This window comes from Panthera uncia (assembly GCF_023721935.1).
Source record: "Panthera uncia isolate 11264 chromosome A1 unlocalized genomic scaffold, Puncia_PCG_1.0 HiC_scaffold_17, whole genome shotgun sequence".
Lineage (NCBI taxonomy): Eukaryota > Metazoa > Chordata > Mammalia > Carnivora > Felidae > Panthera > Panthera uncia.
The window spans coordinates 125,386,501-125,413,727 of record NW_026057577.1 but is presented as its reverse complement, the minus strand read 5'-3'; the positions used below and the strand labels follow the sequence as shown (position 1 = coordinate 125,413,727).

At 40.5% G+C, this 27,227-nt stretch overlaps 1 protein-coding gene and 2 pseudogenes across 6 annotated transcripts in view; all 3 read left to right on the top strand.

Annotated features, from left to right (window-relative positions):
- TTC23L (tetratricopeptide repeat domain 23 like) overlaps nucleotides 1-27,227 on the top strand; it is a 59,194-nt gene that overhangs the window by 13,867 nt on the left and 18,100 nt on the right. For 4 of the 6 annotated variants that reach the window (XM_049648200.1, XM_049648201.1, XM_049648198.1 and 1 more), the window contains exons 5-10: nucleotides 6,821-6,977; nucleotides 8,452-8,577; nucleotides 11,509-11,686; nucleotides 13,863-13,971; nucleotides 24,501-24,628; nucleotides 24,974-25,123. In XM_049648200.1, the coding sequence (XP_049504157.1) occupies nucleotides 6,821-6,977; nucleotides 8,452-8,577; nucleotides 11,509-11,686; nucleotides 13,863-13,971; nucleotides 24,501-24,628; nucleotides 24,974-25,123 (848 nt within the window). Of the gene's footprint in view, nucleotides 1-6,820; nucleotides 6,978-8,451; nucleotides 8,578-11,508; nucleotides 11,687-13,862; nucleotides 13,972-24,500; nucleotides 24,629-24,973; nucleotides 25,134-27,227 lie in introns of all 6 variants that reach the window. The other 2 variants (XM_049648203.1, XM_049648202.1) reach the window with 1 other exon arrangement.
- LOC125935872 (uncharacterized) lies at nucleotides 7,734-7,826 on the top strand (annotated as a pseudogene).
- Nucleotides 22,190-22,640, top strand: LOC125934660 (60S ribosomal protein L35a-like; annotated as a pseudogene).

Here is a 27,227-nt window from a genome sequence, read left to right as displayed (position 1 = left end):
TCATTTCCTTGTGAGCCTCTTCCAGAACTGGGGGGTGGGGGTGGGGGTCAAGCCCAAGGGCTGACTTCTCTCAATAAATAGTCTTCCAGTGAGTATTTACTGAGAGACTTACATATTTGAAATACCATGAAGAGCACGTTGGGAAATTTAAGGTAGAGAAGGCACAGTCTTTGCCCCAAAGAACTTACCACCTCGTGTGGAAGGTGAACTACATACAGACATAGTTATGACAGAAGGCACCAGAAGTCAAATGCCATGTAAGTGATTTAAATACAGGGCTTTGGGGAAGTTGGGTGGAATCATTTCTGACTGAGGTGGTAAGTGGTAGACTCAGAGGGCAGGGGTCATTCAGGAAGACCCTTAAAGAATGTGTAGAGCTTGGGCAGAAGGAAGGGGTGGCCTTCTGGTGAAGAACAGAGCCTGGAGGGACAGCACAATGTGTATCTTTGAAAGCAGTGAGCAGGCTGTTGGGGTGAACCTGGAAAAGAGGGTGTGTTTGCAGACTGTGGTGGGTTTTATATATAGGCTAAGGAATTTGTGATTTGTTTGGTAGGCAAGGAGGACTCCTGGAGATTTTTCCAGCAAGGAGATGAATGAAGCAAAGTGTGCTTTTAGAAAGGTTAATCTAGCAATGATGCCAGAAGGTAAGCTATCCAGTCATCTAGGTGTATGTAGTAATAATGTGCTAGTGAAGTGACAAGTGGGATGACGAGAAGGTAAGGATTTAAGAGTCTCTGAAGGACAGATGCATTTATCTTTTATCTTCTTGGGACTTTTTCTTGAATACATACTTATAACATATGGATAAGATCATGCTTGGCAGCACTATTTATTGTCGTAAAAGATTGGAAAAAAACAGTGCCCTCACCACTAGAGGACTAATACCCACGGCAGGTTAAATGCAGCTTTAAAAAGGGCATGAGGAAGTGCCATATACTACTAGGAATAAAGCTCCTGGATGCATCGTTAGGCAAAAGAGAATGTACAACATGGTATGGTGTTTAATATGCCTCATTTTGTGAGGAAAAAAGAAGGGGAGAGAGAGAATCTGTGTTTATATTTACATAAACACTGAAGGATACACAAGACAGAAGCAAAAACAAATTACCTAGTGGGGGATTGCAGTGAAAGGGAAGACTAGAAGTGAGGCCCCTCAACATTGACCTTCTCATACAATTTTAACTTTTGAACTGTGGAAATGTATTATCTATTCAAATATAACCGTTAAGCTTTTTTTTTTAAGTTTATTTATTTATTTTGAGAGAGAGAGAATCTCAAGCAGGCTCCATGCTGTCAGTGCGGAGCCTGATATGGGGCTCGAACTCATGAACTGTGAGACTGTGACCTGAGCCAAAACCAAGAGTTGGGTACTTAACCGACTGAGCCACCCAGGTGCCCCCTCAAATATAGCCTTTAAAAAAAAAGGCTATGAAGGAAGAATTGGCAGGATGTGATGTTCGATTAGGGGTTGAGGGGAATCGAGGCCCAAAGATGACCATGAAGGTCCAGCCCCGGCAGGTGCCATTTGCAGAGGGAAGTAGGTCAGGGACAGGAGCACACTGGGGAGAGGAGTGGTGTATCCAGGTTTTGGTGATTCTGAATTGCAGTAGAGAAATCCACTAGCACGTTTTTGGGGTGCCTTGGTGGCTCAGTTGGTTGGGCGGCTGACTTTGGCTCAGGTCATGATCTCGTGGTCTGTGAGTTTGAGCCCCGCATCAGGCTCTGTGCTGACAGCTCAGAGCCTGGAGCCTGCTTCAGACTCTGTGTCTCCCTCTCTCTCTTTGCCCCTCCCACACTCATTTTCTGTCTCTCTCTCTTTCAAAAATAAATAAACATTAAAAAATTTTTTTAGAAATCCACTAGCACATTTTTACCTGGTGCTGGAAATTTGGGACTAGAACTTGGGAGGACAGGAGGAGAGTCGCAAGCATGGAGGAGTGTTTGAGGGCAGACCTGGGAAGGGAACGTGGAAAGTTGTAAGCTTGGAGGCCAACGTGGAAGTGCTAGGAATTGCTCAGACTTCCAAGAGGGAAAGAGAAGAAAAGGAAGACACTGAAAGACAGACCCTTGGAGAAGGGAGCAAAGAGTTATTAGCAAGTTATTAGTTATTAGCAAGAGTTATTAGCAAGGAAGCAATTAGAGAAGGTTTAGAAAGGAGAACTGGGTTGGTGCAGTGTCCTAGGGGCCAAGAGGAGAAGCCAAGCAGCTAAGAGTGTCTGAGAAACTGTGACTGGATTTATTTAGTAGGAGGTCTTTGGGGGCCTCAGGAGAAAAGTGCCAGCAGAGCGGTTGGAGCAAAAGCCAGATCCCAGGCACGAAGGGACTGCGTGGGGGCCTGGGCCCTGCATACTGAAAGGAACAAGAGAAAAGTGGAGAGTAACTGGCCGAGCCAAAAAAGTCATGTGAAGATGATTTTAGAAGAGGAAGATTGTAGAGTGAGGAAAGAGCCCTTTAGTGAGAGCATTTGAAGGTTTTAAAAAAGAGGCGATTGATGGAATGGGATTCAGGAGTCGACACAAGAGAGCACAGAGCCTTTGCAGGGCACAATGTGAAGGCTGCTGTATGGTGGGCTAGAGCATGGGCCGGGGGTGGGACCCTAGTGCCAGCAGACCTGGGGACGAGCCTAAGGAGCCTAGCGCTTCAGTGGGTGAGCAAAGGGCAGGCACAGAACAACAAAGTGCTTGTCACCTAGTGGGGAAGTGTTGGCATGAGTTCAGGAAGAAGAATGTAAGTGCATAGACAAGCAGTTTCCTGATATTTTGCTTATTATTAATAAAGCAGTAAATTAGCCTGTTATTGCTGAGACCTTCTAGGTATCCCGGGCTCTATTATTACAAGTGCCGTAAAATACAGAAAAAAGAAGCGTAAGTTATGAACTCTACCTTCTCTGTCTAGTTGGTAAAAAAACAAAAGCAAAAACAACCCACACTGATACAGGGATAACAGGGAATGATAAAAACCAGGTGACCTGACCTGCAGGAAACCTCATGCCTGCCTGCAATGAGATTGCATTTGAGAATGCAGCCTTTTCCAGGGATTCTGTAAGCAGCTCTATGAAACATGTCCAAAGCAAGGGCACATTTAGTAAATGGCTTCAGAGAATGGACGCTGGTAGGAGGAGGAGGAGTAGTTTTCTCAAATTCATTTTGTTGCTATGTGCCAGGCACCATTTATTTTCATGAATTAATTACATTCTTACAAGAACCCTACAGGGTAGAAAGTATTTTCATTACCATTTTATAGGTGAATAAACTGCAGCATAGATAAAGTAACTTGTTCAAGGCCACAGGGATAGTAGGAAGTGGCTGAGGCAAGATTGGTATCTGGGAAGTCCGGCTGTAGGCTGACTTCTTAAATATAGATGATGATCAGAGGTGACAGCAGCGACTCCAAAGACTGGGTGTCTCCGAGCAGATTCCCTCTGGCCTGAGTCAGAATAACAGACGTCAGTTGTGGAATCACATCCCAAACTAAAGCAAAATGCTTTGATATGTTTAGTGGACAATACTGGGACCCGTTTCCAATTCATCAACATCCCCTGTAATTTCTGAATCTCAGGCTCCAGGAGCAGGTCTGATTTTTCCCTCTGTAATTGCCGAACTGTTGGTGCAGGGAGAAGGATGGTGTCCTTGGCTTGGAAGAAGGGCAAGTAAAGGAAAATGACTTGGTCTCTCAGAGTTGACATTGGAACTAGGGAGATGGGGCTTGGAGTTCAAGAACAAGATCATCACTCTGTGAGCCTCCTCCAGAGAGGGTTGACATGAGACTCATACATATACATCTATGCAATGTTATCTTTACATCGAAGAGGGTGTTCTTGAAATCAGTAAAATGCAAATCTATTTCAAATTATTATTGACACTGATTCATAGTACTTTTTGTCATCATGAATTTTCTCACGTAGGAAATGCCAGAAAAATATCACAAAGTGAGTTTTTTTTAACATGAGACGAGCTCTTTCATAGTTGAAAATAGTGGAAAACGTTTGTTTAGAGCAGTGATCTCTTAAACTCTTGAGAACTAGCTCCCTTATCACTACAAAAAATTTGAGTACTCTCCATGTGTGTGTATTTATGATAAGTTATGGCAGTAGTATTAATATCTTATATAATATTATATATTCATAAAAATAGAAAACAAAAATTTTAAAAACAGAGACATTTAGTTTTTTTCCCTATATCATTATGGCATCTTGCAAACTGTAGGGCTACATGCACCCCACTTTGGAGACCAGAATGGATTCTGGGAACAGTAAAGGAGTGACTTTTTCCTTTGGGGTTGACTTTAAGGAGCCAATTTATTATTTTATATTTTTTTTGGAAATAAAAAAATGTTTATTTATTTATTTTGAGAGACAGAATGTGAGCAGGAGAGGGGCAGAGAGAGAGGGAGAGAGAGAGAATCCCAAGCAGGCTGTACACTGTAGCTCAAAGCCTGACATGGGGCTTGAACTCATGAACTGTGAGATCACGACCTGAGCTGAAATCTAGAGTCGGACGCTTAACCGACTGAGCCACGCAGGTGCCCCTAATGAGCCATTTTAAATTGAGATCCGTGTTCAGTTTGTTTAAACCCAGTGGTTACACAGCTCAGCTTTTTCATCAGAAGGACCACACTGTGGGGCATGATAAAGTGGAGAAGAGGAACCCGATAATTGATTGGCTGCTGAACTTAGAGGAAAAGTATTCCTCTGGGGGTTTCACAGCCAGAACTGGACACTTAGGTGGGGGTGGCTGGCAGGGCAGACTTGCAAAGCCTCGGAACTATTTTCTCATTAGTTTCCCATTCAGGAGCCCAGAAGCAGCATTGTGCTGATTCAGGGGTGGTTTTCAGTGGCTCAGCCAGCTTCACTTTGCTCCTTCCTACAGACAGAGGGAAGCATCTAGATTGGGTTCCTTCACTTCTTGCTGGCACACTTCCAATGGCCTGTGTGGTTGTAGAAACAGCCTATTTGGTAAAAAGACTTCCTTAGTTTCCAGTTTTATTGTCTTTGTCTGATGTCCTTGGCAGGTTTTTCTGTAGCTGCTCCCTTCTTCAAGACCTATAAAGACTTCCCATTACCCACCAGATCAAATCCAGCCTCCTCAACTTGGCATCCAAGATTCCATTTTTCCCATCCAATTCACACGTTGGGTGTCTTTACATTTAAATCTCCCTTTCAGTCAGGCTGGTCTCCTTACTGCCTTCCATGGTGCTCCTACATGCCCCCACCCCACCCCACCAGCATATGCATGCACATGGGTGTGCCTGTGTGCATGCACATGCACACACACACACACACACACACACACACGCTTGCCTATTCTGTCTTTATGGCCTCAGACTGTTTACTACAAGTGGAAACCCCTCCTCATTCTTCTCTATCAGTCAAACTACCTACTCTTCAAAGTAAGATGAGTCCCACCTCTTGTATAAAGATTTTACTAAATGCTTTTCTGAGTGTGGTCTTTAGACAGCCTACATCAGTATCACCTAGGATGGTTGTTATGAATGTAAATCCTTTGTTCTCACCTCAGAACCTGTCAACCATAACTATTGGAAACAAGGCTCAGGAATCTGCATTTTCACAGGGTGTTTATGAAGTGCAGTGCAATTTGAGGGGTGCTATTACCTGGTAACTTAGGGCACAGTCATCTCTTTTGCCACAGACTCCATTTATCTCTTAAGTTGAGACCTACAGAACAGGAACCTCTGAGTGTTCTACAAAGACTTCTTGGCTTCCAGGTCCCTTTTCGGGCTCTCCCAGGGAAGCTTTGTTCCCCCTACCTTGTAGCGACTCATTAAGGAGGTCCTGCACATGGAATGTATGAGGGCCACAGGCCTCAAGACCTTTCAAGATCATCTTTGTGGCCATTCATTCTACCTGTACTGTGAAAACAGGCTCTAAGGGCCAGAGGCAGAGTGGACTGAGGGATGGGGCTGTGAAGTGAGAATTACGGGTGCAGTGGGCCTACCTGGCAGGGGTAAATATGTTTACCAACCCGCAGAGAGGAGAGCTGAACGTGAACACCAGCCCTAACTGTCTTCAGTAGAGCAGAGGAGATAATGTTCTAGGATAATATGTTCTCTGCTGGCCTTTCTCTTTTCTCTGGAGCTACTCTTTTCCCATCAGGGATCCCTTTGTCTTCTTAGTGGGGGCCTCACTGCCTTTAGCAATTAGAGTGTGCATGTGTGTGTGCATGTGTGTGTGTGTGTGTGTATGTGACCAATTAGCCTATCCAGCCTCATCTTGGATTGAAAAAAAAAAAATCCCCAGATGGAAGTAATTGTATTCATAAGCCCTTGTATTTTTAGAATGCTTTTTCCAGAAAGCTCAAAGCGTAGCACTCTGTGGCCTAACCTAGTTTGTTCCTGGACTAGCTCCAGGTGTTTGGTAAAGGCACAGCTTCTATAATTATTGTCATTTTACATTTGGAGGATGGAGAAGCTTTGTGGGTTGAAAAGGTCACATGGCATTAACGGCAGGATTGGGAACAGGATACTCAGCTTCTACTCCTGGTCTACTAGTGCTTTCCAGACTGGACCCCAGATAAATGCTCTGATGGCTGCATAAGAAGCACTTGTGGAATTAATTAAAAATATAGATTGCTGGACTCTATTCGTCTAGAGATTCCAACTCAGTAGGTCTGGGGTGGGGCCCAGGAATCTATATTCTCTACAAGCATTCCAGATCATTCTGATGCGCAGCCAGCTTTGGAAACTAATACTATAGAGCACATGACAGACACACTACCCACCTATTTCCTCCCAGAAATGTCTTTCACTGAAACATGACTTTTTAAGGTTTTTCTTCTTGCCACCCACCCTCAAACTTCCCCAGGCCTCCCAGCTCAGGCCAAGAAACATGCTGAATCTGCCAGGAGCACGCTGCTGACCTGGAAGGAAAAGACGACCTCAAACACGGAGAAAAAGGAAATCATGGAAGCTCTGGTCATTCTGTACTACACCGTAGGGGTGGCCTGGCTCCTACAGAACCAATATCCTTCCTTTCCTGACTGGGCCTGTGATCAGAGGTGGGGGGGTGGTGGTTGGGAGCACATGTCCCCAGGCGGGTCGTCTCACCTAGGAGCAGGGGAGATTGAACCAGGCTTTACAGCTCTATTCTGACATCCGGGGCCCCCCACAAGCCTCTCACCTCCATCTAGAAGGGTATGAATATTCCTCCTGTATCTGTTCATATAAACTCTGAGTTGAGCCATGAGAGGGGTCTCACTGGTGACCTGTCCCCTAGCCAGCTGAAAAGTTTTCGGAGTGTGTCCTGCTTGATTGAGCACCCAAGAAGACCAGTTTTAGCAGTGAGGACATGGGTGATAGTGGGTGGGGGGTGGTATAGGAGTGGGGAGAGCGGGTGGTAATTTAAAGCAATGTTTGTCAAACTAGGCAGCACCTGTAACACCTGGGGAGCTTTAAGAATTATTGCTGTTTGGGTCCCACCCTAGAGATTTTGATTTAGTAGGTCTGGGGTTCATCTGTTTATTGAGATTTTTTAAAGTCCCCCAGGTGATTGTAACCTGCAGTCAGAAGTCTCTGATTTAATGGACTCTTGATCATTTTTGTTTTTCTGAAATGCTGTTGAGGATACTGCCATGAAGCTGGAGGCCAAGCAAAAAAGACAAAAGAAATAGTTCTCTGTGTCCCCAGAGGCGGACCATTACTCTTCAAAAACCGTGTGATTTTAACAGCCTTTTGGTACTATCTCTACTTGAAAACTGTGCATGGTATTTCGCGTTCACGATCGATCATACACTAAAGTTGGAACAATGCAGAGATTAGCGCGGCCCCCGAACAAGGATGATATACAAATTTATAAAGCATTCCATATTAAACAAAATTAACCATGAGTCTTCTTTGAGACCATGTGTCCTTAATCTCTCCTCTTTACCACGTTCCCCTCTCTGCTTTTTTGGTCTTGGTACTCAACTTGTAAAAACTGATTCGTTGCCTTTCTCTGTTATGCCTTTAGAAAGGGCTACTGACTATGTGGGAAATAGGATATTTGGGAATTAAGGGGATTTTCTTTCTTGCTGTTTGCCTTTTGCCAAAAATCTGTTTTGCTTGGACTTTCTAAATGATCCAGAAAGTCCCTTTCAGCAGAATTAATTCCTCTCTTTTACCATTCACAGGAAGCAACTTGGGAAAAGTGAGTATTGTCACACCATGGATGCCTCTAAAGGAAATCTGGCATAATTTACAGTTTCTGTTCACTTCTCCAAATGCTCACCACCCACCACAGCCCTGGATTCAGGCTACTGCCATGAGAAACCCAGGTCTCTGTTTATTTTCTAAAGAATTCTTGACCACATATACATCTAGAAGATAAAGAACATAGTAAAGTGCCTGTTTTTCAAATTCTGCTTCATTTTCCCAAGTGGCCCTTTTGTTTACTTATCAACCGTTGTCCCTGGGAAGTGGGGGAGTTTGTGTGCCTAGCATTTTCCTTGACTGTTTCACTGGCAGAGAGGCTTATTTCAACCTGCAGAAGGCAGAGAGAAACATGAAGGAGCTGAAAGAATTATGTGAGGGAAGTGTTCACAGATTACAAGTCTCAGAGAAAGACCTGACAATTGCTTTGGGCAGGTAAGATCTGGGCTTTGAGAGGCTTAGGCTTTTGTGAATGAGGCCCGGTATCACATGATTGTTCTGTGCTCTTCTGTATAAGGGGAGAAAAAATCCTCAGGGCAAAAAACCCAGATACTCAGATGGTGATAAAAGAGGCTTTTTATTTACCAAACGCACACACCATGGTCTAAGCTTTATGTGCAGTGCCCATTGAATTCTCATAGATAGCACTGAGGTAGTTGGTGCAATTATTGTAGAGAGAGAGAGAGAGGAAACTGGGGCTGAGATTAAACAAACTGTCCACGGTAACAAGTGTTGGATCCATGGTCTAAACTCATGGACTCCTCGCCCTTATTCTGTCTTTCACACCTAGTCTCAAATTATATCTTTTTCTGAATCGCCACCTACTTTTGTCATGAAGCATGGTATCTTAAAAGACAAGGAAAGAGTACTTAATGAAGACCGTTTGTTTATTGGAAGCCTATGAAAGCTATGCACGGCATATGCATTTTTAAGGAAAGTTCTGTTCCATATGGAAACGAAGTACTTGGGATGTGTTCAAGCCAGAACAAGACTTAACTGGTTTGCAGTTGAGTTAGGTATCCTTAGAGAGAATCACACTATTTACATATAAGAGTGGGCCCAGCAGATTATCAGGAGAAAAAAAGAATAATAAAGCGTTTACTGTTCCTTAGATTTTTAAGATATCTGCACATCCACAATCTGGTTCCAAAACTGTAAACACTTGGCATGGTAGGGTCAATGACGGAATGGTAAGTAAATGAAATACATGAGTCATGCCTACCTGCTCTAAACAACCATGAACCTAGAAATCAAATGGGAAATGGTGGGGAGGTGTTTGAATGCCCAGCGTTAGGTCAAACTATTGATATAAGTCCACGGAGCCATAAATTAGAGTCTAGTGAATGTCTGCTGCTGTCACATGGGTCAGTGGCTAAGGTTTTTGTGCCGTATGTGAAAGATAGCCTTGTTCCTTTTTCAGAATAAATACTAGTGCGTATTTCACTCATTCATTCTACAATATTTATTTAGTATCTATTTTGTACCTGCACTGTTCTAAGTGTTGGAACAGTGTAACTATCTCCAAGAACTATTCTAAGTGCGCTACATCATTTATTTAGTTCAATCCTCTACCGCAAGCTATGAGGTAGGTATTTTTGTTTTCATTTCACAGGTAAGAAAATTAAGGCACAAAAAGAGTAAGTAACTCAAGGTGACAGAATGACTAGTAGAAGATCCAACACTACAGATGGGTCTTCTTAATCCATGGCTCACCTTCTGTACCACATTGACTTATATTTCATACTGAGCAAATATCTATTAAGGGCAAATCCCCTTTCTCATTTTAAAGGTAGGGAAAATACACTGTGATTGTTTAGGCCAGACAACTTGGCTAATATCTCCCTACAAGCTCTTGATGAGAGGCATTTTCATTCTGTAACTTCTGCTGTAATAGTCAAAGGAAATAGTGGTCTGATTGATCAAATATTTTTTTCTGGAAAGAATTACCGGATAACATGCCAGTGCTCTTTTGATTGTTAATCCCAATCTTCAGAGGAAGGATGAAACTTTCAGTTTAAAATAAATTGTAACTTGTGGAATGCCTTATATAAAATAATTTCATATACATACATATTTTTTCCACTTTGGGAATACAAAGATGGAAGAAGCAAAGGGGGAGGGGAAGTAATATTGATTGTGTATCCACTATATGTGAAGTGATTTCATGTACAATTTTTTATCTAATCTTTATAACAACCTTGTAATTTAGGTATTCTTATCATTGTTTTATTTGGAAGGAAATGTAGACTCCTGGAATTTGACCATAAAGCTAATAACTGAGGGGGGCACCTGGGTGGCTCAGTGGGTTAAGTGTCCAACTTCAGCTCAGGTCATGATCTCATGGTTTGTGAGTTCGAGCCCCACGTCAGGCTCTGTGCTATCAGCTCAGAGCCCGGAGCCTTCTTCAGATTCTGTGTCTCCCTGTCTCTCTGTTCCTCCCCCACTCACTCTCTGTCTCTCTCTCTCTCAAAAATAAATAAACATTAAAAAAAATTTTTTTTAAAGCTAATAATTGTGAGAACCAGCTTTGAACTGCCGTGTTATTGGCCTGTGTCTTGCTGTCTCTAGAGGAATAAATTTTAATGAAATGCTTTTTTATTCTCATTTTTTAAATTATATTTTGTTTTGGAAGATTTGAAAATATAGATATGAAGAAGAAAATAAAAGTTAGTTTTAATTTCACAACCCAAACATAACTGCTATGGATATTTTAGAGATAAAGATTGATCAATCGATAGATAGATATGTCAGGGTCAATTTTAAGTAGTCCTGTCACTTTTTAAAATTTGCCACACTTTTAATTTCTCCTCATATTATTTAGTCTAAAACGGAAGCATGATTTTTAAAGCCTGAAGTATTTTATTATATGATGTGCCATAATTTATTGAACCACTGTCATTTGGAAGGAGTATTTACATTGTTTTCTCTATCCTCATTTTTAACTGAGGAGGAATAAACTAAATCAAACAAGACAAAGCAATGGCTTTGTATTGGTCTGAAAGAGAGGGAGTCAGAATAAAATTTTATTCTGATTCTAGAAAGTCTGTGTTTATGGGTAAATAACCCATCTTGTGAACCACTGGAAGCCATTTTATGCTTTTTTATAAAATTAGACTATAGCATGCTGTATTAATGGGAGTGAATATTAGTCAGTGGAATCTGGTGGGTAAAACGCAGGTTAATGGGAGTTTGTTTATAGCAAGACTGGATTTTGGTCAACCACTCAGATAATTGGCCTCTAAAGGCCAAATCTTAGAATCATTCATTCTAAGAATGATTCACTGATTCATTCTTAGAATCAGTTCCTTTTGTGTCTGCAAAGTAAGGGGCCTCTCTGACTTTGCATCTTTGTCCCTCTTCTTATAGAGCCTCCTTGGCCGTCCACAGATTGAACCTTGCTCTGGCATACTTTGAAAAGGCAATCGGCAATGTTATTGCTGCTAGGGGTGATAGGACATCAGATCTGGTCAGTCTGTACGAGGAGATCGCGCAGATCGAGCAGCTGAGGAGGAACCATGATCGGGCCATCCAGTACTTGCAGCAGGTTGGTGAGTTGGCTGGAGCACCAGCCTACTGGCCTTCTTTTGGCCCCATGCCCGTTCCCAGGACCAGGGAAGCTTGGGCTTCTCAGAAGAACTAGGGGGTGGGGTGGATTTCCCGCCAGATCCACACAAGAGCCCTTCCTCAACCTTAAACAACGTGGGCAGAGAATCCTGACTCAGGATGAGTGTATCTGCTGTTTGACCTGATCTGGGACCAAATTTCCCCTCCCAGGCTTCCCCTCATCTCTGTGGGTGCTGGGAAGAGGTAAGCAAGTGAGTCTGCTCCAGGGAAAAAAGCTGTAGGGGCAACCAAACTTAAGGCTTTAGCAAACACAAAGAGCTTTTTTAAAATGAAAAAAAAAAAAAAATCATGATATTTTGGTGTGATGCTGTCATTTGTCCTCTAGGCTAGCCCAGCTGGTTGTATCAACAAGTCTAAATTTAAACCGACAAAAGAGTATTTCACTTGGAGGTAACTAATTTGACAAATGCCCAGGGGAAAACAAAACAAAATAGGAAGGAATGTTGAGTCATTATAATGAAAACAGTGTGGGGCTTTTTGATGCATCCTGTACTTGAAACTTCCCTTGAAACTTATTAAATTCGCCTTTTCTCTCCTCAAATAACCTGTTTGTGGCTTCTGGTACCTCCGGAAGCCAAAAGTGGATTAGATTTCCTGTATCATAGAAACCGTGCAATGCAATTCAATGGTATATGTGAAAACAGTCTGATACTGTAGAAAAGGCATTGCAGGTAATCACACTGTGGAGAAATGTTAGGGGATGTTGGTCTGAAGGCAGGGAGTCCACTGTTTACAGAGCAAGCCATCAGCTTCTTGTGTCCAAGACTATGCAAGCGGTGGTCAGATCAGGATTGCCAAAACAAGATATAGTCAGTGTTTCCCAACAGCAACACAAATAGTTAACATTTATGGACTGCTTTTACTATGTGCACTTGAGGATATACTCATTTAATCCATGCAATACGCTTATGAAGTGGAGGCATTATTATGATTTGATCTCATTTTAAGGATAAGGAAACGGAAGCTTAAAGAGTTACAGCTAATTCAGCTGAAGTTGTGTCGCTAACAAGTAGGAGAGCAGGGATTTGAACTTAGAGAATTTGAGTCCTCAGAGCCCGCACACATACCAGCTCTGAACTCTACCTTAGCTCCATAGTGTTGTCTGAAATCTCTGGGGCTCCTTGAGATACCTCACAGTGTCTGACCCGTGTGAACTATGAGGCACGGGGGAAAGGGGCTTTTTCTTTCTGGTGGGTGTGGGCCAGGGGTTTCTCTCTTCTTTCTCCTTCCACTTTAGTACGAATGATAATAGTAATAAAATCTCCACTTCTGTCATGCTTAGGACATTCCAGGTGGTATCCTAAACACTTTACACATATTAATTCATTTAATCTTTACAGCAACTGCTTGTAACAGTCATTTTTGTCATTCCGGTTTTATATTTGAAGAAGTTTGTGACTTGCCTGAGTCATCAGTGGCTGAGCTGGGATAGGAACCCAGGCAGTATGGTTTTAGGGTCCATACTTAACTCTCCTGAACTTCCTTTGATAACGAACCTTTGAGAAGCGTAGCTAAAGTTGTGATTTTAGTTTTGCTATGACACCTAATAAGACATCATAGTGGCTAATATTTATTGAGAATTTACCATGTGATGGTATTATGTGTGCTTTGCATGTACCATCTCATTAATATTTTCCAAACCACAATTGATGGAAACTGTATATTTCTTTTACATGTGAAGGTGAAGTTACTTGCTCAAGACTCACAGGAAATAGCTGGGACTCAAACTCACCTCTCTTATAACTCCAAGATTAGCTATCCACAGCTCTCAACTAGCAATTTCATGAGAGCTATTAGAAAATCCTCTGGGGGTGCCTGGGTGGCTCAGTCAGTTGAGCAGCTGACTTCGGCTCAGGTCATGATCTCACAGTTTGTGAGTTTGAGCCCCACGTCGGGCTCTGTACTGACAGCTCAGAGCCTGGAGCCTGCTTCGAATTCTGTGTCTCCACCTCTCTCTCCCTCTCCCCCATTCACACTCTGTCTCTCTCTTTCTCTCTCAAAAATAAATAAACTTAAAAAAAATTAAAAAAAAAAAAAGAAAATCCTCTGAAATACTGTCATTTGGGTACTCTTGATAATGATTTTCTCTATTCCAGGCCTATTCTATCTGTGTTTCTTTGTTCACTGAAGCCAGCCCCCAAACTGCAGAGGCAAGTGCATTACTAGCCAAGGCTCATGCCCTGTCTGGAGAGGCCCAACACAGGGGTAAGTAGAAGAGGTAGCTTGCAGTTATCACCATTTCCCATGGTGGGGGGAAGCACACTGGCAATGGTCTATCTATCGATGTGAACAGGTTATAATTAGCTATTCATTGACTGTGATGGAAAAATTAGACTGGAAGCCATTTTGTACAAAAGCATTTACACATGAATTTAGGCACAATAATATCTCCATAAATTAGTTGGGACATCAAAACCAATAAAACCATCTGGTTTCTATTTCCTTTATTCCCTTAGAATCTCAGCAGAACTCACCTGCATAAAGAGTAGAGATCATACACGCTATGAATGTGAGCTGTGAGGTATTGGTTGATGAGGAAATCCAGTGATGAAAGACAAAAACATTGGCTCCTTCTTTCTTCCTCTTCCATTCTCAACCTCCTGGACTCTTTTCCTCTGACTGTCAAGAGAGAACGCTTGTAGCAGCTAGAATTTTTATGACTATATTCACAAGTGAGGTATTGGAGCTACTGGAAGAAAGCCAGGTGATGAATTCATCAACAGTAGTCCTTTCTCAGACAAGGTCATCCTTTGGAAAGTGAGTAGCTTCAGGAGAGACACAAAAGAACGGATGAGAAAGGACTGTGTGCCGTGCTCAGCTGACTGGGTCAGATTAACGGACACTAATGGATTCAATGGCCCATCCGGAGGAATTTGAGATTTGTGAAAAATATGATTTAAACATTTTAAAATGTTGATTATCTCTGCTCATAAAAGGAATCCATTTAGGTGTACATTATTTTTCAGTCTTTTATGAAAAAGAGAGAGGAAGAGTGAGAGAGAGAGGGAACGAATCGCAGGGAAAGTTTTGCATCCTACTTTTCTCCACTCTTCTATTTTCCCAAGTCATTAAATAATTTTGTTCAGTTTTCAGAAGTTATTTTCATATTTTGATTACTGTTTCCTTTAGCATGAATGTTCATTGAAGACTTCCTGATTCTGTGTTTCCTAGCTAATCATCTTCTTTAAAAAGTTTTCTTGTGTATACTCAGAGTATTTGTACTCCATATATACATCTGATTTTTTAAAAATAGTCTTCATGGTTATAACACATTTAATGTATTTGTGAATATGTAAAAATTGTGTTCAAGTGAGAAACTTCTATGCTTCTGGGTTGGGAGGTTCTAAGGCCACCTTATTCTTTTCTTGTATACTAATTTTTACCTGTAAAGATTTGGATCTTCACCTATCATTCACTAAATTCCAGATGGATCACATCTGACTGATCATAACTGAAAATATGAATTATCCCAAAGGAAATACAGCACTACAATCAAAACTCCTAAAATTAATAATTTAAGGAGATAAGAACTTTCTGAGCACACAAAGATATACTAGAAGAGATTGATAGATTTAATTTTAAAAAGATCTAAAACCTGTGTCTGTCACAAAGTACCATAAATAAAATAAAAAACAGTGTAATCCAAGATGAACAGATAATTTGAATAAGCCCTTAATTATTGGAAAAAAAAAAAGAATTTGTGAGAAAGATACATCAACATCCAGATGATTCCACTGGATAATTCTACCTAATAAAGTATTAACACCCATCCTGCATAATCTTCTCCAGAAAATTGAAGAGGAGGGAAAATTTCCCAACTCATTTTATGAGGCTTGCATTACCCTGACACCAAATCTAGGCAAAGACCTTACAAGAAAAAAAACAAAACAAAACTACAGAACAATACCTTTCATACACATAAACCCAAAAAATTCTCAATAAAATACATAGCAATGTATAAAAAAGAATAATACACCATGACCAAGGGAAGCTTTTTTCTTGAGAGTGTCAGCCTGGTTCAGTGTTTAAACCTGAATGAATGTTCTCTACCATATTAACAATCCAAAGATGAAAAGTACGTAATCTTATCAACTGATGCAGAAGAAGCATGTGAAAAAATTCTGCATGCATTCACAGTGGAAGGGGAACTTTCTCAATCTGATAAAAGACATGTACAGAAAACCCATAGCTAACATCATGCTTCATGGTGAAAGACTGCTTTGTCTTAAGATCAGGAATAAGGCAAGGATGTTCATTCTCACTAAGCTTATTCAACATAGTACTGGAAGTCCTAGCTAGTGCAGTAGGCAAGAAAAAGACATACAGCCTAAAAGAAATAAAATGGTCCTCATTTGCAGCAATGCAGCTGTTTCTGCTGAAAATTCCAAGAAATCTGCAAAACTCTTAGAACTAGTAAGTGAGTTTAAGCTTAGCAAGATCACAGGATATAAGGTCAACCATAAAACCCAGTCACATTTCTATATATTAGCAATTCACAACTGGAAACTGAAATAAATATTACTTACAATAGCCCCTCCTCCCAAATGAAATGCTTAGGTATAAATCTAACAAAACATGTACAGTATCTGTATGCTAAAAACTACAAACTCTGATCAAAGAAATCAGAGATGATCTAAATAAATGGAGACATAATGTATTCTTAGATTGGAAGATGTCTAGTAAAGCTGTCACTTCTATAGAAATTGATGTATGGATTTAACACAAATTATCAATCCAAGATCCCAGCAGGAATTTTTGTAAATATAGACAAGCTGATTCAAAAATTTATACAGAAATGCAAAGAAGTTAGAATAGCTGAAACAGTTTTGAAAACTAATAAAATTGGAGGAATCATACTACCTGATTTAAGATTTATTATAAAAGCAACAGTGGGGCGCCTGGGTGGCTCAGTCGGTTAAGCGTCCGACTTCAGCTCAGGTCATGATCTCGCGGTCCGTGAGTTCAAGCCCTGCATCGGGCTCTGTGCTGACCGCTCAGAGCCTGGAGCCTGTTTCGGATTCTGTGTCTCCCTCTCTCTCTGACCCTCCCCGTTCATGCTCTGTCTGTCTCTGTCTCAAAAATAAATGTTAAAAAAAAAAAATTTTTTTTAATAAATAAATAAATAAATAAATAAATAAATAGAAGCAACAGTAATCAAGAGAGTTTCGTATTGGTGAAGGGACAGAGATCAGAGTCACGGGAACACAAAAGAGAGTCCAGAAATAGACCTGTGTAAATATAACCAATTAATTTTTGACAAAGGTGCTAAGGCAATTCAATGTGGAAAGAATAGTCTTTTCAACAAATGGTATTGGAACAATTGGAACAATGGTATTCACATGCCAGAAGAAAAAAGAGAAAAAACTCACTTTCGTAACATACACAGTCATTCAACATAGATCATTGTCCTACATGTAGGAGCTAAAATTTACATTTACTTTACAATAGAAAAATAGGGAGAAAAATAATACCAAACATTACATAAAACAAATGGCCAATAATCACAAAAAAGGTTCAATCATAGTAATAATGAATCAATATAAAACAACAAGGATACCAAGTTTCCATCAGAATGTCAACATTTAAAAGAAATGATAACATTTAGGATTGATGAGAGCAATTTGACACAAAATCTCTGAAAGATAATTTGGCAGAATGTTACACATCTTAAAACTATACATACCTTTAAAATCAGTTTTCACCTATCCTATGTAAAAATTTTTGAAATATGAAAATATCTAGTATTTGCCAGATTGTGGAAAAACAGTTCTGCTCACTCATAGATGGAAGGAGTGATAAGAAATTTGGAAAATAACTTGATAAGACCTAGTAAAACCAAAAGGAAACATGTAGAAGGATGTTTACTGTGGCACTCAGTCTGTAATTGTAAAAAAATTGGAAACAACCTAAATGTTTATCAATTAGTGAACGGAATATTTGATATATTAATTGCATGGAATTCTGTAGTCTGTAAAAGGATTAGACTTTATAAATAAAAAGAAAGTTAAAAACAATATTAAGGAAAAAATACCTTGCATTTTTAGGACATAAAAATACTATTGTTTATAGTCACACACACATATGTATATATACATGAAAAATGAACTGCAAAGTAACTAAGACCGCATCAAAATGTACATCAAAATGTAAACAGGTAGAGACTTCTGGCTATGCCTTTGTGAAGAGATCTGTGAATCAACACACACATACACACATACAAATTAAGATGTTCCAAAAATAACCATTTGAGGACACTGGCAATAAATAAGCAGACAACAAATTGGAAAGCATTCTTGCAAAACTGCTAGAGCTTTGGGTAAAGAGAGTCTTCTTGTCTTTTTGCCTGAGGCTGCTCCCATCCACCCACAGCACCAGCTCAGACAGTGAGAATACAGCCATTTGATCAGCAGGTGCTCGCCAAGAGAACAGCAACTTTGTGGCAGAGGCTTTGGACTCCATCTGGAGCAAGGGGCAAACACATTGATTCATCAGATAAAAGTGGCAAACTCAGAAGAAATGCAAGGAGGGAACGCCTTCATACTTGGTAGCCTAAAGTTGCTGTCCTGGTTTGTAGGCATTAGAAGCCCGTCAGAAATCTTAGGAAGAACCTGGAAATGAGAGCCAAGAAAAGGCCAGAGAAGCTCTCCCAACATCCCTTGCCAACTGGGAAACTATTTACATGTGTAGGGGAGATATGGCAAATAACAACCAAAGAAGACTTGAAATGTGGCAGAGCTTTGAATGCACACCCTAATCTACATACAGATCAATCAACAGAGGATAGAAGTCATACATCGTAAAGGTTTTTGAGCACAACCTCTTTTCAAGTCAGTCACTTGGGTCAGCACTAAGCTATGCAGACACAGGGGTAACCCCAGGAATCCAGACCAAATTTTTAAAGGATAATCATTAGGGGCACCTGGGTGGCTCAGTCAATTGAGCATCTGACTTCAGCTCAGGTCATGATCTCACAGTTCGTGAGTTCGAGCCCTGCATCAGGCTCGATGCTGTTAGCCTGTCAGCGCAGAGCCTGCTTCAGATCTTCTGTCCCCCACTCTTTCTCTCCCACTGGCATGCTCTCATAAAATAAATAAAACATTTACAAAAAAAATAAGCATTAAACACAAAGATTTTAGATTTCTAGTCTGGCATATAGGGGCTTGGAGGTGGTCACTCCATCCTAACTACAAGTAAAAAGCTGAACAAACTGGAAAATCAACAGCTTTTCTTAGATCTGTCAGGGAAGTGAGGTCACAGAGCAAACTGATGCCCCTGAAATTGGAGAGACAAATAAATACAGAGAATCACAATTTGCCTGAGCAGATACCTGTCTACAGGAACCAGTACTGGGTAGGAATACCTGAACTATAACTGATAAATTTCTGGAAGCTCAGTGTGATTAAGACTGAGAGTTAAAAATTCCAAGTACCCAGTGACGGGGGCCGGGTGGGGGGGGGTGGTCTCCACACTCTTGTGAGATTTACCTCCAGGAGCTTGACCAGGTTCTCAAAGTGAATATTGGAGAAAAATGCCCCCTTGCTGCCAGGAGAGAGAGGGGGAAAAATAGCCAGTTAAAATATTCCAGAGCTGGGGCCCCTGGATGGCTCAGTTGGTGAAGTCAGTGGCTGACTTTGGCTCAGATCATTCTCATGATCTCACAGTTCAGTTTGTGGGTTTGAGCCCCTCATCCGGCTCTGTGCTGACAGTGCAGAGCCTGCTTGGGATTCTCCCTCTTTCCCTCTCTCTCTCCCTCTCCCCCGCTCACACTTTCTTTCTCAAAATAAATAAACTTAAAAGAAAAATCCTTTAAAAAATATGCCAGAGCTTTCTACTAAACAAGGCCTGTCCTCAAGAAAAATTATTTTACCAGAGCCTAAACTGTTGTTGTTGTTGTTGTTGTTGTTGTTGTTTCAGAACCTAACCAACCCAAAGGGAAGGAAATACCCAACTTTAGCCCACTCTCGCTATCCCTTCCCACCTAAGGGAGAAAGGGGCTGAGAAGCACTTGCGAAGTTCACAGTCCAGGGGCACAGGCTCACTAAAAGACTGAGACCTAACATAGGATGATAGAATGCCTTCCCCTCAAAGCCCACATCTTCCCACCATGTAGCTAGTGGCCTATTTAGAGCATTTTTTTTTTACCCAGTACATCATGTCCACCTATCAAGAAAACTTCAAGGCTTAGTAAAAAGCAAAAGCAAAAACAAAAAACAAAACAAAACAAAAACAAACAAACCCACACAGTTTCAAGAAACACAGCAAGCATCAGAACCAGACTGAGATATAGTAGGGATATTCGAATGATCAGGCTGGGAATCTAAAACAATTATGTGATGTCCAAAGGCAGGAGGTAGACTTCCTAGCTCAGGATGAGCGAGAGAGAATTCACCCTTCCTCTACCTTTATTATTATTGTTTTTATCCTGTGAATCCTGGCTATTGGAGAAACAGCACCATGTATTGGATGCTGATTCAGAGTATACACAGCCTTTGGGAGAACTCAAATCTTGCAAAGTATTGCCACCTAGCTGGCACTGTAACTGTCTTCAAAAGACTGTACCACCATTCTATCAAGCTGGCTGCTTCAGTATGGTGGAGAACATGGTAAGACCAGTGAATTTCTTGACATGGGTCCATTACGGCCCTTCTTTTGCTGTGAAGTGAGTTCCTTGATCCAAAGCAATGTTGTGTGGAATACCATGATGATGGATGAGGCATTCTAAGTTTATGGATGGTAGTTTTGGTAGAATCATTGCATGCAGGGAAGGCAAATTTATATCCAGAGTAGAAATATTCCAGTTAAGGACAAAATGCTGCCCTTTCCATGAAGAAAATGGTTCGGTGTAAGCAACTTGCTACCAGGAAGCTGGACCGTACATAATGGTGCCATATTAGAGGCTCAGTGCTGCTGTCTGCTGCAGATTGGGCACTCAGCCATGGCTTTGGCAAGTAAACGTCCTTATTCTTGGGCTCATTCCTGGTTAATCAGGGTTTTCCAGAGAAATATAACCAACAGGAGTGAGGGGACCCCTGGTATAATATGTCTCAGAATCCAAAGGCCCAAGAACCAGGAGTTCCAATGTTTGAGGGCAGAAGAAGATGGATTTCCAGCCCAAGAAAAGAGTGAGAGAAAATTCATCCTTTCTTTGCATTTGTGTGTGTGTGTGTGTGTGTGTGTGTGTGCGGGTGTGTGTGTGAACTTGGTGAGGACAGATCTTCTTTGCTCAGTATACTGATTCAGTTGTCTATCTCTTCCAGAAACACCTTCACAGAGACACCCAGAAATTGTTTTATCAGTTATCGGGACATCCCTTAGCCCAGTCTAGTTGACACTGAAAATTAACCATCCCAAATGCCATATGTGGGCAAGTTATATGAAAAATCTCTGTACCTTCCACTCAGTTTTTCTGAGAATGTAAAGCTGCCTTAAAGAATAAAGTCTATTTTAAAGAAATCAAACACCTAAGCAAAGACATTAGCATTCAGACACCATAGAGGAGACAGATTCTGCCATTTGAGTCTAGGCAATTCACTAAAACAAAACAAGCAGGGGCACTTGGGTGACTCAGTCAGTTAAGTATCTTGACTCTTGATCTCAGCTTAGGTCTTGATCTTAGGGTTGTGAGTTCAAGCCCCACATTGGGCTCCATGCTGGGTGTGGAGCCTACTTAAAAAAAAGAAAAAGAATAAAACAAAATAAAAACCCACAAAAATATATCAGTCTGTTGTTGCTACTATATAATATCTAAAATGTACAGTTTTGGGGTGCCTGGGTGGCTCAGTCAGTTGAACATCCAACTTTGGCTCAGGTCATGACCTTGTGGTTTGTAAATTTGAGTCCCGTGTCAGGCTCTGTGCTGTCAGCTCAGAGCCTGGAGTCTGCTTCAGATTCTGTGTCTCCCTATTTCTTCTCCCTTGATTCAATCTCTCTCTCTCTCTCAAAAATAAACATTAAAAATTTTTAAATAAATAAATAAAACGTGCAGTTTTGGGGGTGACTCAATTCAGTCAGTTGAGTGTCCAACCTTGGCTCAGGTCATGATCTGGCACTTCATGGGTTTGAGCCCCATGTTGGGCTCTGTGCTGACAGCTTGGAGCCTGGAGCCTCCTTCAGATTCTGTGTCTCCCTCCCTCTCTGCTCCTGCCCCATTCACACTCTGTCTCTCTCTCTCTCTCTCTCAAAAAAATAAAAAAGTAAAATGTACAGTTTTCAACAAAAGAAACATACAAAGAAACAACCCATAGCTTATACTCAGAAAAAGAGCCGTCAATAGAAATTGACTCTAAGTGGGTTAGATATTGGGTTTAGAAGACTTCAAAGCAGCTATCATAAATATGTTCAAAGAATTAAAGGAAACTGTTAAAAGAATTAAAATACAATGAAAATTACCTAGCAAATAGTAACTATTAATAGAGAAATATAAACTATTTAAGAGCTCGCTTTTCTCCTTCTGCCATCTTGGAACCTATGGAGGCCTGCTGGGAACAGGACTCCTAAAATGACAAATATGTCTGGAAGGCTGTGGTCCAAAGCCATTTTTGCTGGCTATAAGTGGAGTTTCTGGAACCAGAGGGAGCACACAGCTCTTCTTAAAATTGAAGGTGTTTCTGCTTGAGATGAAACTGAATTCTATCTAGGCAAGAGATGTGCTTATGTGTACAGAGCAAAGAACAACACAGTGACCCCTCATGGCAAACTGAACAAAACCAGAGTGATCTGGGGAAAAGTAACTTGTATTCATGGAAACAGTGGCATGGTCCAAACCAAATTCTGAAGCAAGCTTCCTGCTAAAGCCATTGGCCACAGAATCTGTGTGATGCTGTACCCCTCAAGGATTTAAACTAACTTAAAAGTAAATGAATAAAGGTGTAGATTTGTTCTCTTGTAAAAAATAAATAAATAAGTAAACTAAGAAAAAAACCAACCAAATGGAAATTCTAGAGTATATTACACTGTACGTTACAGTGTATATTCTACTGTATATTACAGTAATTGAATGAAAGAGTCATTAAATGGTCTCCACATCAGATTTGAGATGGTGGAGAACAGAATAAGATAACTCAAAGATATCTCACTAGAAATTGTCCAATCCAAACAGCAGACAAAAAAGGCATTGAAGAAAAACGAACAAAGCATAAGAGATCTGTGGAACAGCTGGTGTACCAACATATATGTACTAGGAGCACCAGAAGAGGAGGAGACAGAATGAGGAGCAAACTATCTAAAGAAATAATGGCTCCAAACTTCCCACGCATGATGAAAATGTATCTACAGATCCAAAATTCTCAATGCCAAATAAGATAAACACAAAGAGAACCACAACTAGACCTACAGTCAGATTTCTGAATGACAAAAAGAAAATCTTGAAAGCAACAGTGGAAAAATAGCTCCATACAGGGAAACAATATGATTGATGACTGCTTTTTCATCAGAATAAGGGAGGCTAGAAGGTAGTGGAAAAACATATTCAAAGTGTTGCAATACAATTCAGCTAAGAATTGTATATCCAGGAAAACCTCCCTTTGAAAATGAAGGTGAGATAGGCATTCCCTGATAAACAGGATCGTTGGTAGCAGTCTTGACCTAAAATAAATACTAAAGGAAGCCCTTAGGCTGAAAGAAAATGACAGCATACAGTAACACAAATCCACAGAAAAGAATGGAGAGAATTGGAACTGATATGTGGATAGGTATAATAGACTATACACACAAATGCAAATAGTCATCACCTTGGGAATGAGTAAACAAAATGTAGTGTATATCCACACAATGGAAAAGTACTCGGCAGAAGGAGGAATGAAGTACTAATTCATGCAGGAACATAGATGAACCTCAAAGACAGCATGATGCATGAAAGAATCACAAAAGACTACATGTGTTGTATGAATCCACTTATGTGAAATTTCTAGAAGAGGCAAAAACATAAAGATAGAATGAAGATCAGTGACTGTCTGAGATGGGATGAGAGCAGGCATTGACTGCAACCAGCCATGAAGAAAATATTTTGGGGGTGATGGATATGTTCTAAAACTGGATTTCAATCATGATTATATAATTATAAGTTTACTAAAAGTTCATCAGACTGGGTAATTACAATGGTTGAAGGTGTGGTATGCCAATTATACCTTAATACAGTGGTAAAAAATGTTAATGGTGCCTGCTTCTGAGTAGTGTGTGTGGAGATAATTTTCATTTCTTTTTTTTTCTTTTTTTTTGCTTCTATTGCATTTTCTAGACTGATTCCATAAACATCTATTATGTTTGGAATAAAAGACAACATTAAAAGTAAATTTTTAAGCAATAACAACTACATTTAAAGTACTTTTGAAACAAAAACTCTCTAACACACATAGGCACACACACACACACACACACACACACACACACACACACACCCCTAACAGGAATCCCAGTAAATAATACTCTCTATCAGAGTTTAATTTAGTTAAATATATAGTCTTTCATTACAGTTGGGAGTTTAATATGGTGACCATTTTGGGTCTTGGGATAAGCCTGTTCAGACGTAGCTTTCTTTCCCTACAGAAAAATCCATGCATTTAATCAAGAGAATAAAATTACATCAGTTGATGCCATCAAATTATATCTCAGACTTTCTGAGGGTCCTTATGAGACCTGGAATGAGAACAGGCATGGACTTGAAGTATGAAAAGCTGGTATTAGATACTTGGAAAGGCTAGCAGCTTGCCTTAATTAGTGTTTCCCTTTTTTTGCAGATGCTGTGGAGATATATTTTATAAAAAGTATCAGTGCATATCAAGCAACATTGGGCCCAACGGATTATGAAACACTGACAACCATTGAAGAATTTTGCAAATGGCTTGTCCAAAATGGAGAAAAACAGGTAAATATGAACAGACAAATCAACTAGAGGCAGTGTGATCTTGGACAAGATCCTTAGCTTTTACTAGGGTCCATTCCTTCATCTATAATATGAGTATAATAATAGTTCCTCTCTCATAGAATAGCCATGAAGATTAAATAATTATTTATGAGTTAACTGTTATTATTAAATATAAGCATGAAATTTCAACTCTTCATAGAAACACATTGCTTAGGTGACATATCACAACTGACAGATCCTGGTAAGGCATACAATGCCACCTCCATAGAGTTTACGGAATAGAACTGGCATATTACTTCAGAATTGCCAGGATTATTTAAAAACTTTTTTTTTTTAATTCCCTAGGAAGCTTACAGACTGCTAAAGGCCTCACTGAAGTCTCAGGTCATCAGCTATGGTGATTGTAGTGAAAAAGTGGCTGAAACTTTTTACAACATGGGCAGGATCTGCTTTGCCAAAGGAGACCTCAGAAAGGCGATTCAGCTGCTAAGGAAGGTGCATGCTGGTTGGTTTGTGCATTTTCTCCTGGGCCTGTAAGCACTATGTGAGGAGTGAGGTGTGTGTGTGTGTGTGTGTGTGTGTGTGTGTGTGTGTGTGTATGCATGCATATGTTCCCTTCCTATCCCCTCCCCTCCTCTCTGTTTCCCTTCACTTCCTGTCTTTCTTTCCTGCCTCCTTTCTTCTTCCTTCTCTATTTCTTTTCTTTTTTAAGTGAAGTAAAAATTCACTTTCTAAGATGTGCTGAGGGAGATACAGAAATTTACTGTGCCTATGCTTGCACCAGAGTCCTAAAAAAATAACACCCCACGGGCACCTGGATGGCTCAATCGATTGGGCGTCTGACTTCGGCTAGGTCGTGGTCTCATGGTTCACGAGTTGGAGCCCCACTCCAGGCTCTGTGCTGACAGCCCAGAGCTTGGTGCTTGCTTTGGATTCTGTGTCTCCTCTCTCTGCCCTTCCCCAGCTCATGCTGTGTCCCTTTCTGCCTCTCAAAAATAAATAAAAAACATTAAAAAAATTTTAAAATAGAAGAGTAACATGCCAGTGTTGGAATCTAGGTACAGCTGTGGCAGCACCCAAGGTTGGGCAGAGTCAGGAACACCTTATATAAGCCATTCTTACCCAAATACTGATTCCCCTTCCAGGGGGCTCAGACAACACTGGAAGTTCATGTCTTGTAGTAGAATCTGGCAAGAGGTGTGACCAAACAGTTGTTCCAGCTAGTCAGTCTACTGACAGACCAAGGCTAAAGACTTGGTAAGAGTGGTCAGGATGTCTCTACATAAAATCTAAGTTTGTTCAATGTTGGAGAAAAAGTTGGTAAAGATCACCCAATACTCATGTAAGCAGAGGGAGGAGTCAAAAGCCATCCACACATATACATTGGCAAACATCAGGTCTGGAGAGATTTTTATCTCATTTCAGGTTAACTAAACATAATCAGAAAATAAGTATGACAATAGTAAATAGCAGGAGAAAGGGGGTCTTATTTTGAAGATTCTGAGAAAAAGAAAGCCTTCTGAAAATAAGTTACAGTGACCAGTATAGTATCTTCAAGGAAAGCATGAATTTATGGATAGGAGCAGAAAAACCTATAAGGAGAGAAAACTTAAAAATGAAACGGTGAAGGGGTGACAACTTGAGGCCAAAAGATGAGATGAGATTAAAATGTTAGGAGTGAAATAAGAAGGGACAAATATAAAACTCAAATCTACATGGAAAATGGTAAAGACTGTCTTAACATGTCATAGTGATGGGGAGCAACATTTCCCAAGTCTAAAATTGCAGCATTCAATAAAAATCAAAACAAAAATGAAACAAACTAACAAAAAATGATTCCTGAGCCCCACCTCACACTCTTAAGTCACAAGTTCTAAGAGGTTGGTCTAGAATCTGTATTTTTAATACTTCTAGAGATGCAATATCCTGCCAGTTGAAAGAATCAGAGATGTAGAGGACAGACTCAAAAAGCTGTCTTAGAATGCTGACAAAGGGAGAGAGGTGGTATAATGAGAAAGTAGTTGATGTAGAGGGCAAAGTAGAGATTCACCTAAAGAATTGTATATATTTCTGAAAAAAGAACTATTAATACTTGGAATAGAAACAGTAATCAAAGAAATCATTGAAGACAACTTTTCTGAAATGAAAAAAAAAAAACAACAGCACACCTGTTATAAGGGCTTACCATGTTCTACACAAAATGGAAGGAGAGCCTGATCTAGATTTTACCTGGCAGTGGCTGTTTGATGGCACAGCTACATCATCCATTTGGAAAGGGACTCAACTTGGAGATTTAGGATACTGTAAGGTAGGCGGGGCTGCATCTTTGCCATGAGCTTTTATCCTTAGGGCTTTAGTCCCTACTTCAATGTCCCAGGCCAGAAAGGAGGAGAGGGATAGAAGGGCATGCTGGCAGTAAGGCTGTTGTTTTGAGGCTTGAACACCTTCCTCATGCTGAGTGTCCACCATCAATGGGATGCCGGTGATGAAGTTTCTGAATTAGACTATGTTAATAGATGCTGTTCTGGGGATTGGAAACTGCTCCTGGAGCTAAAAAGAAGGTAAGAAACCTCAGCAAAAATTGATGCTAAGAGGAGGC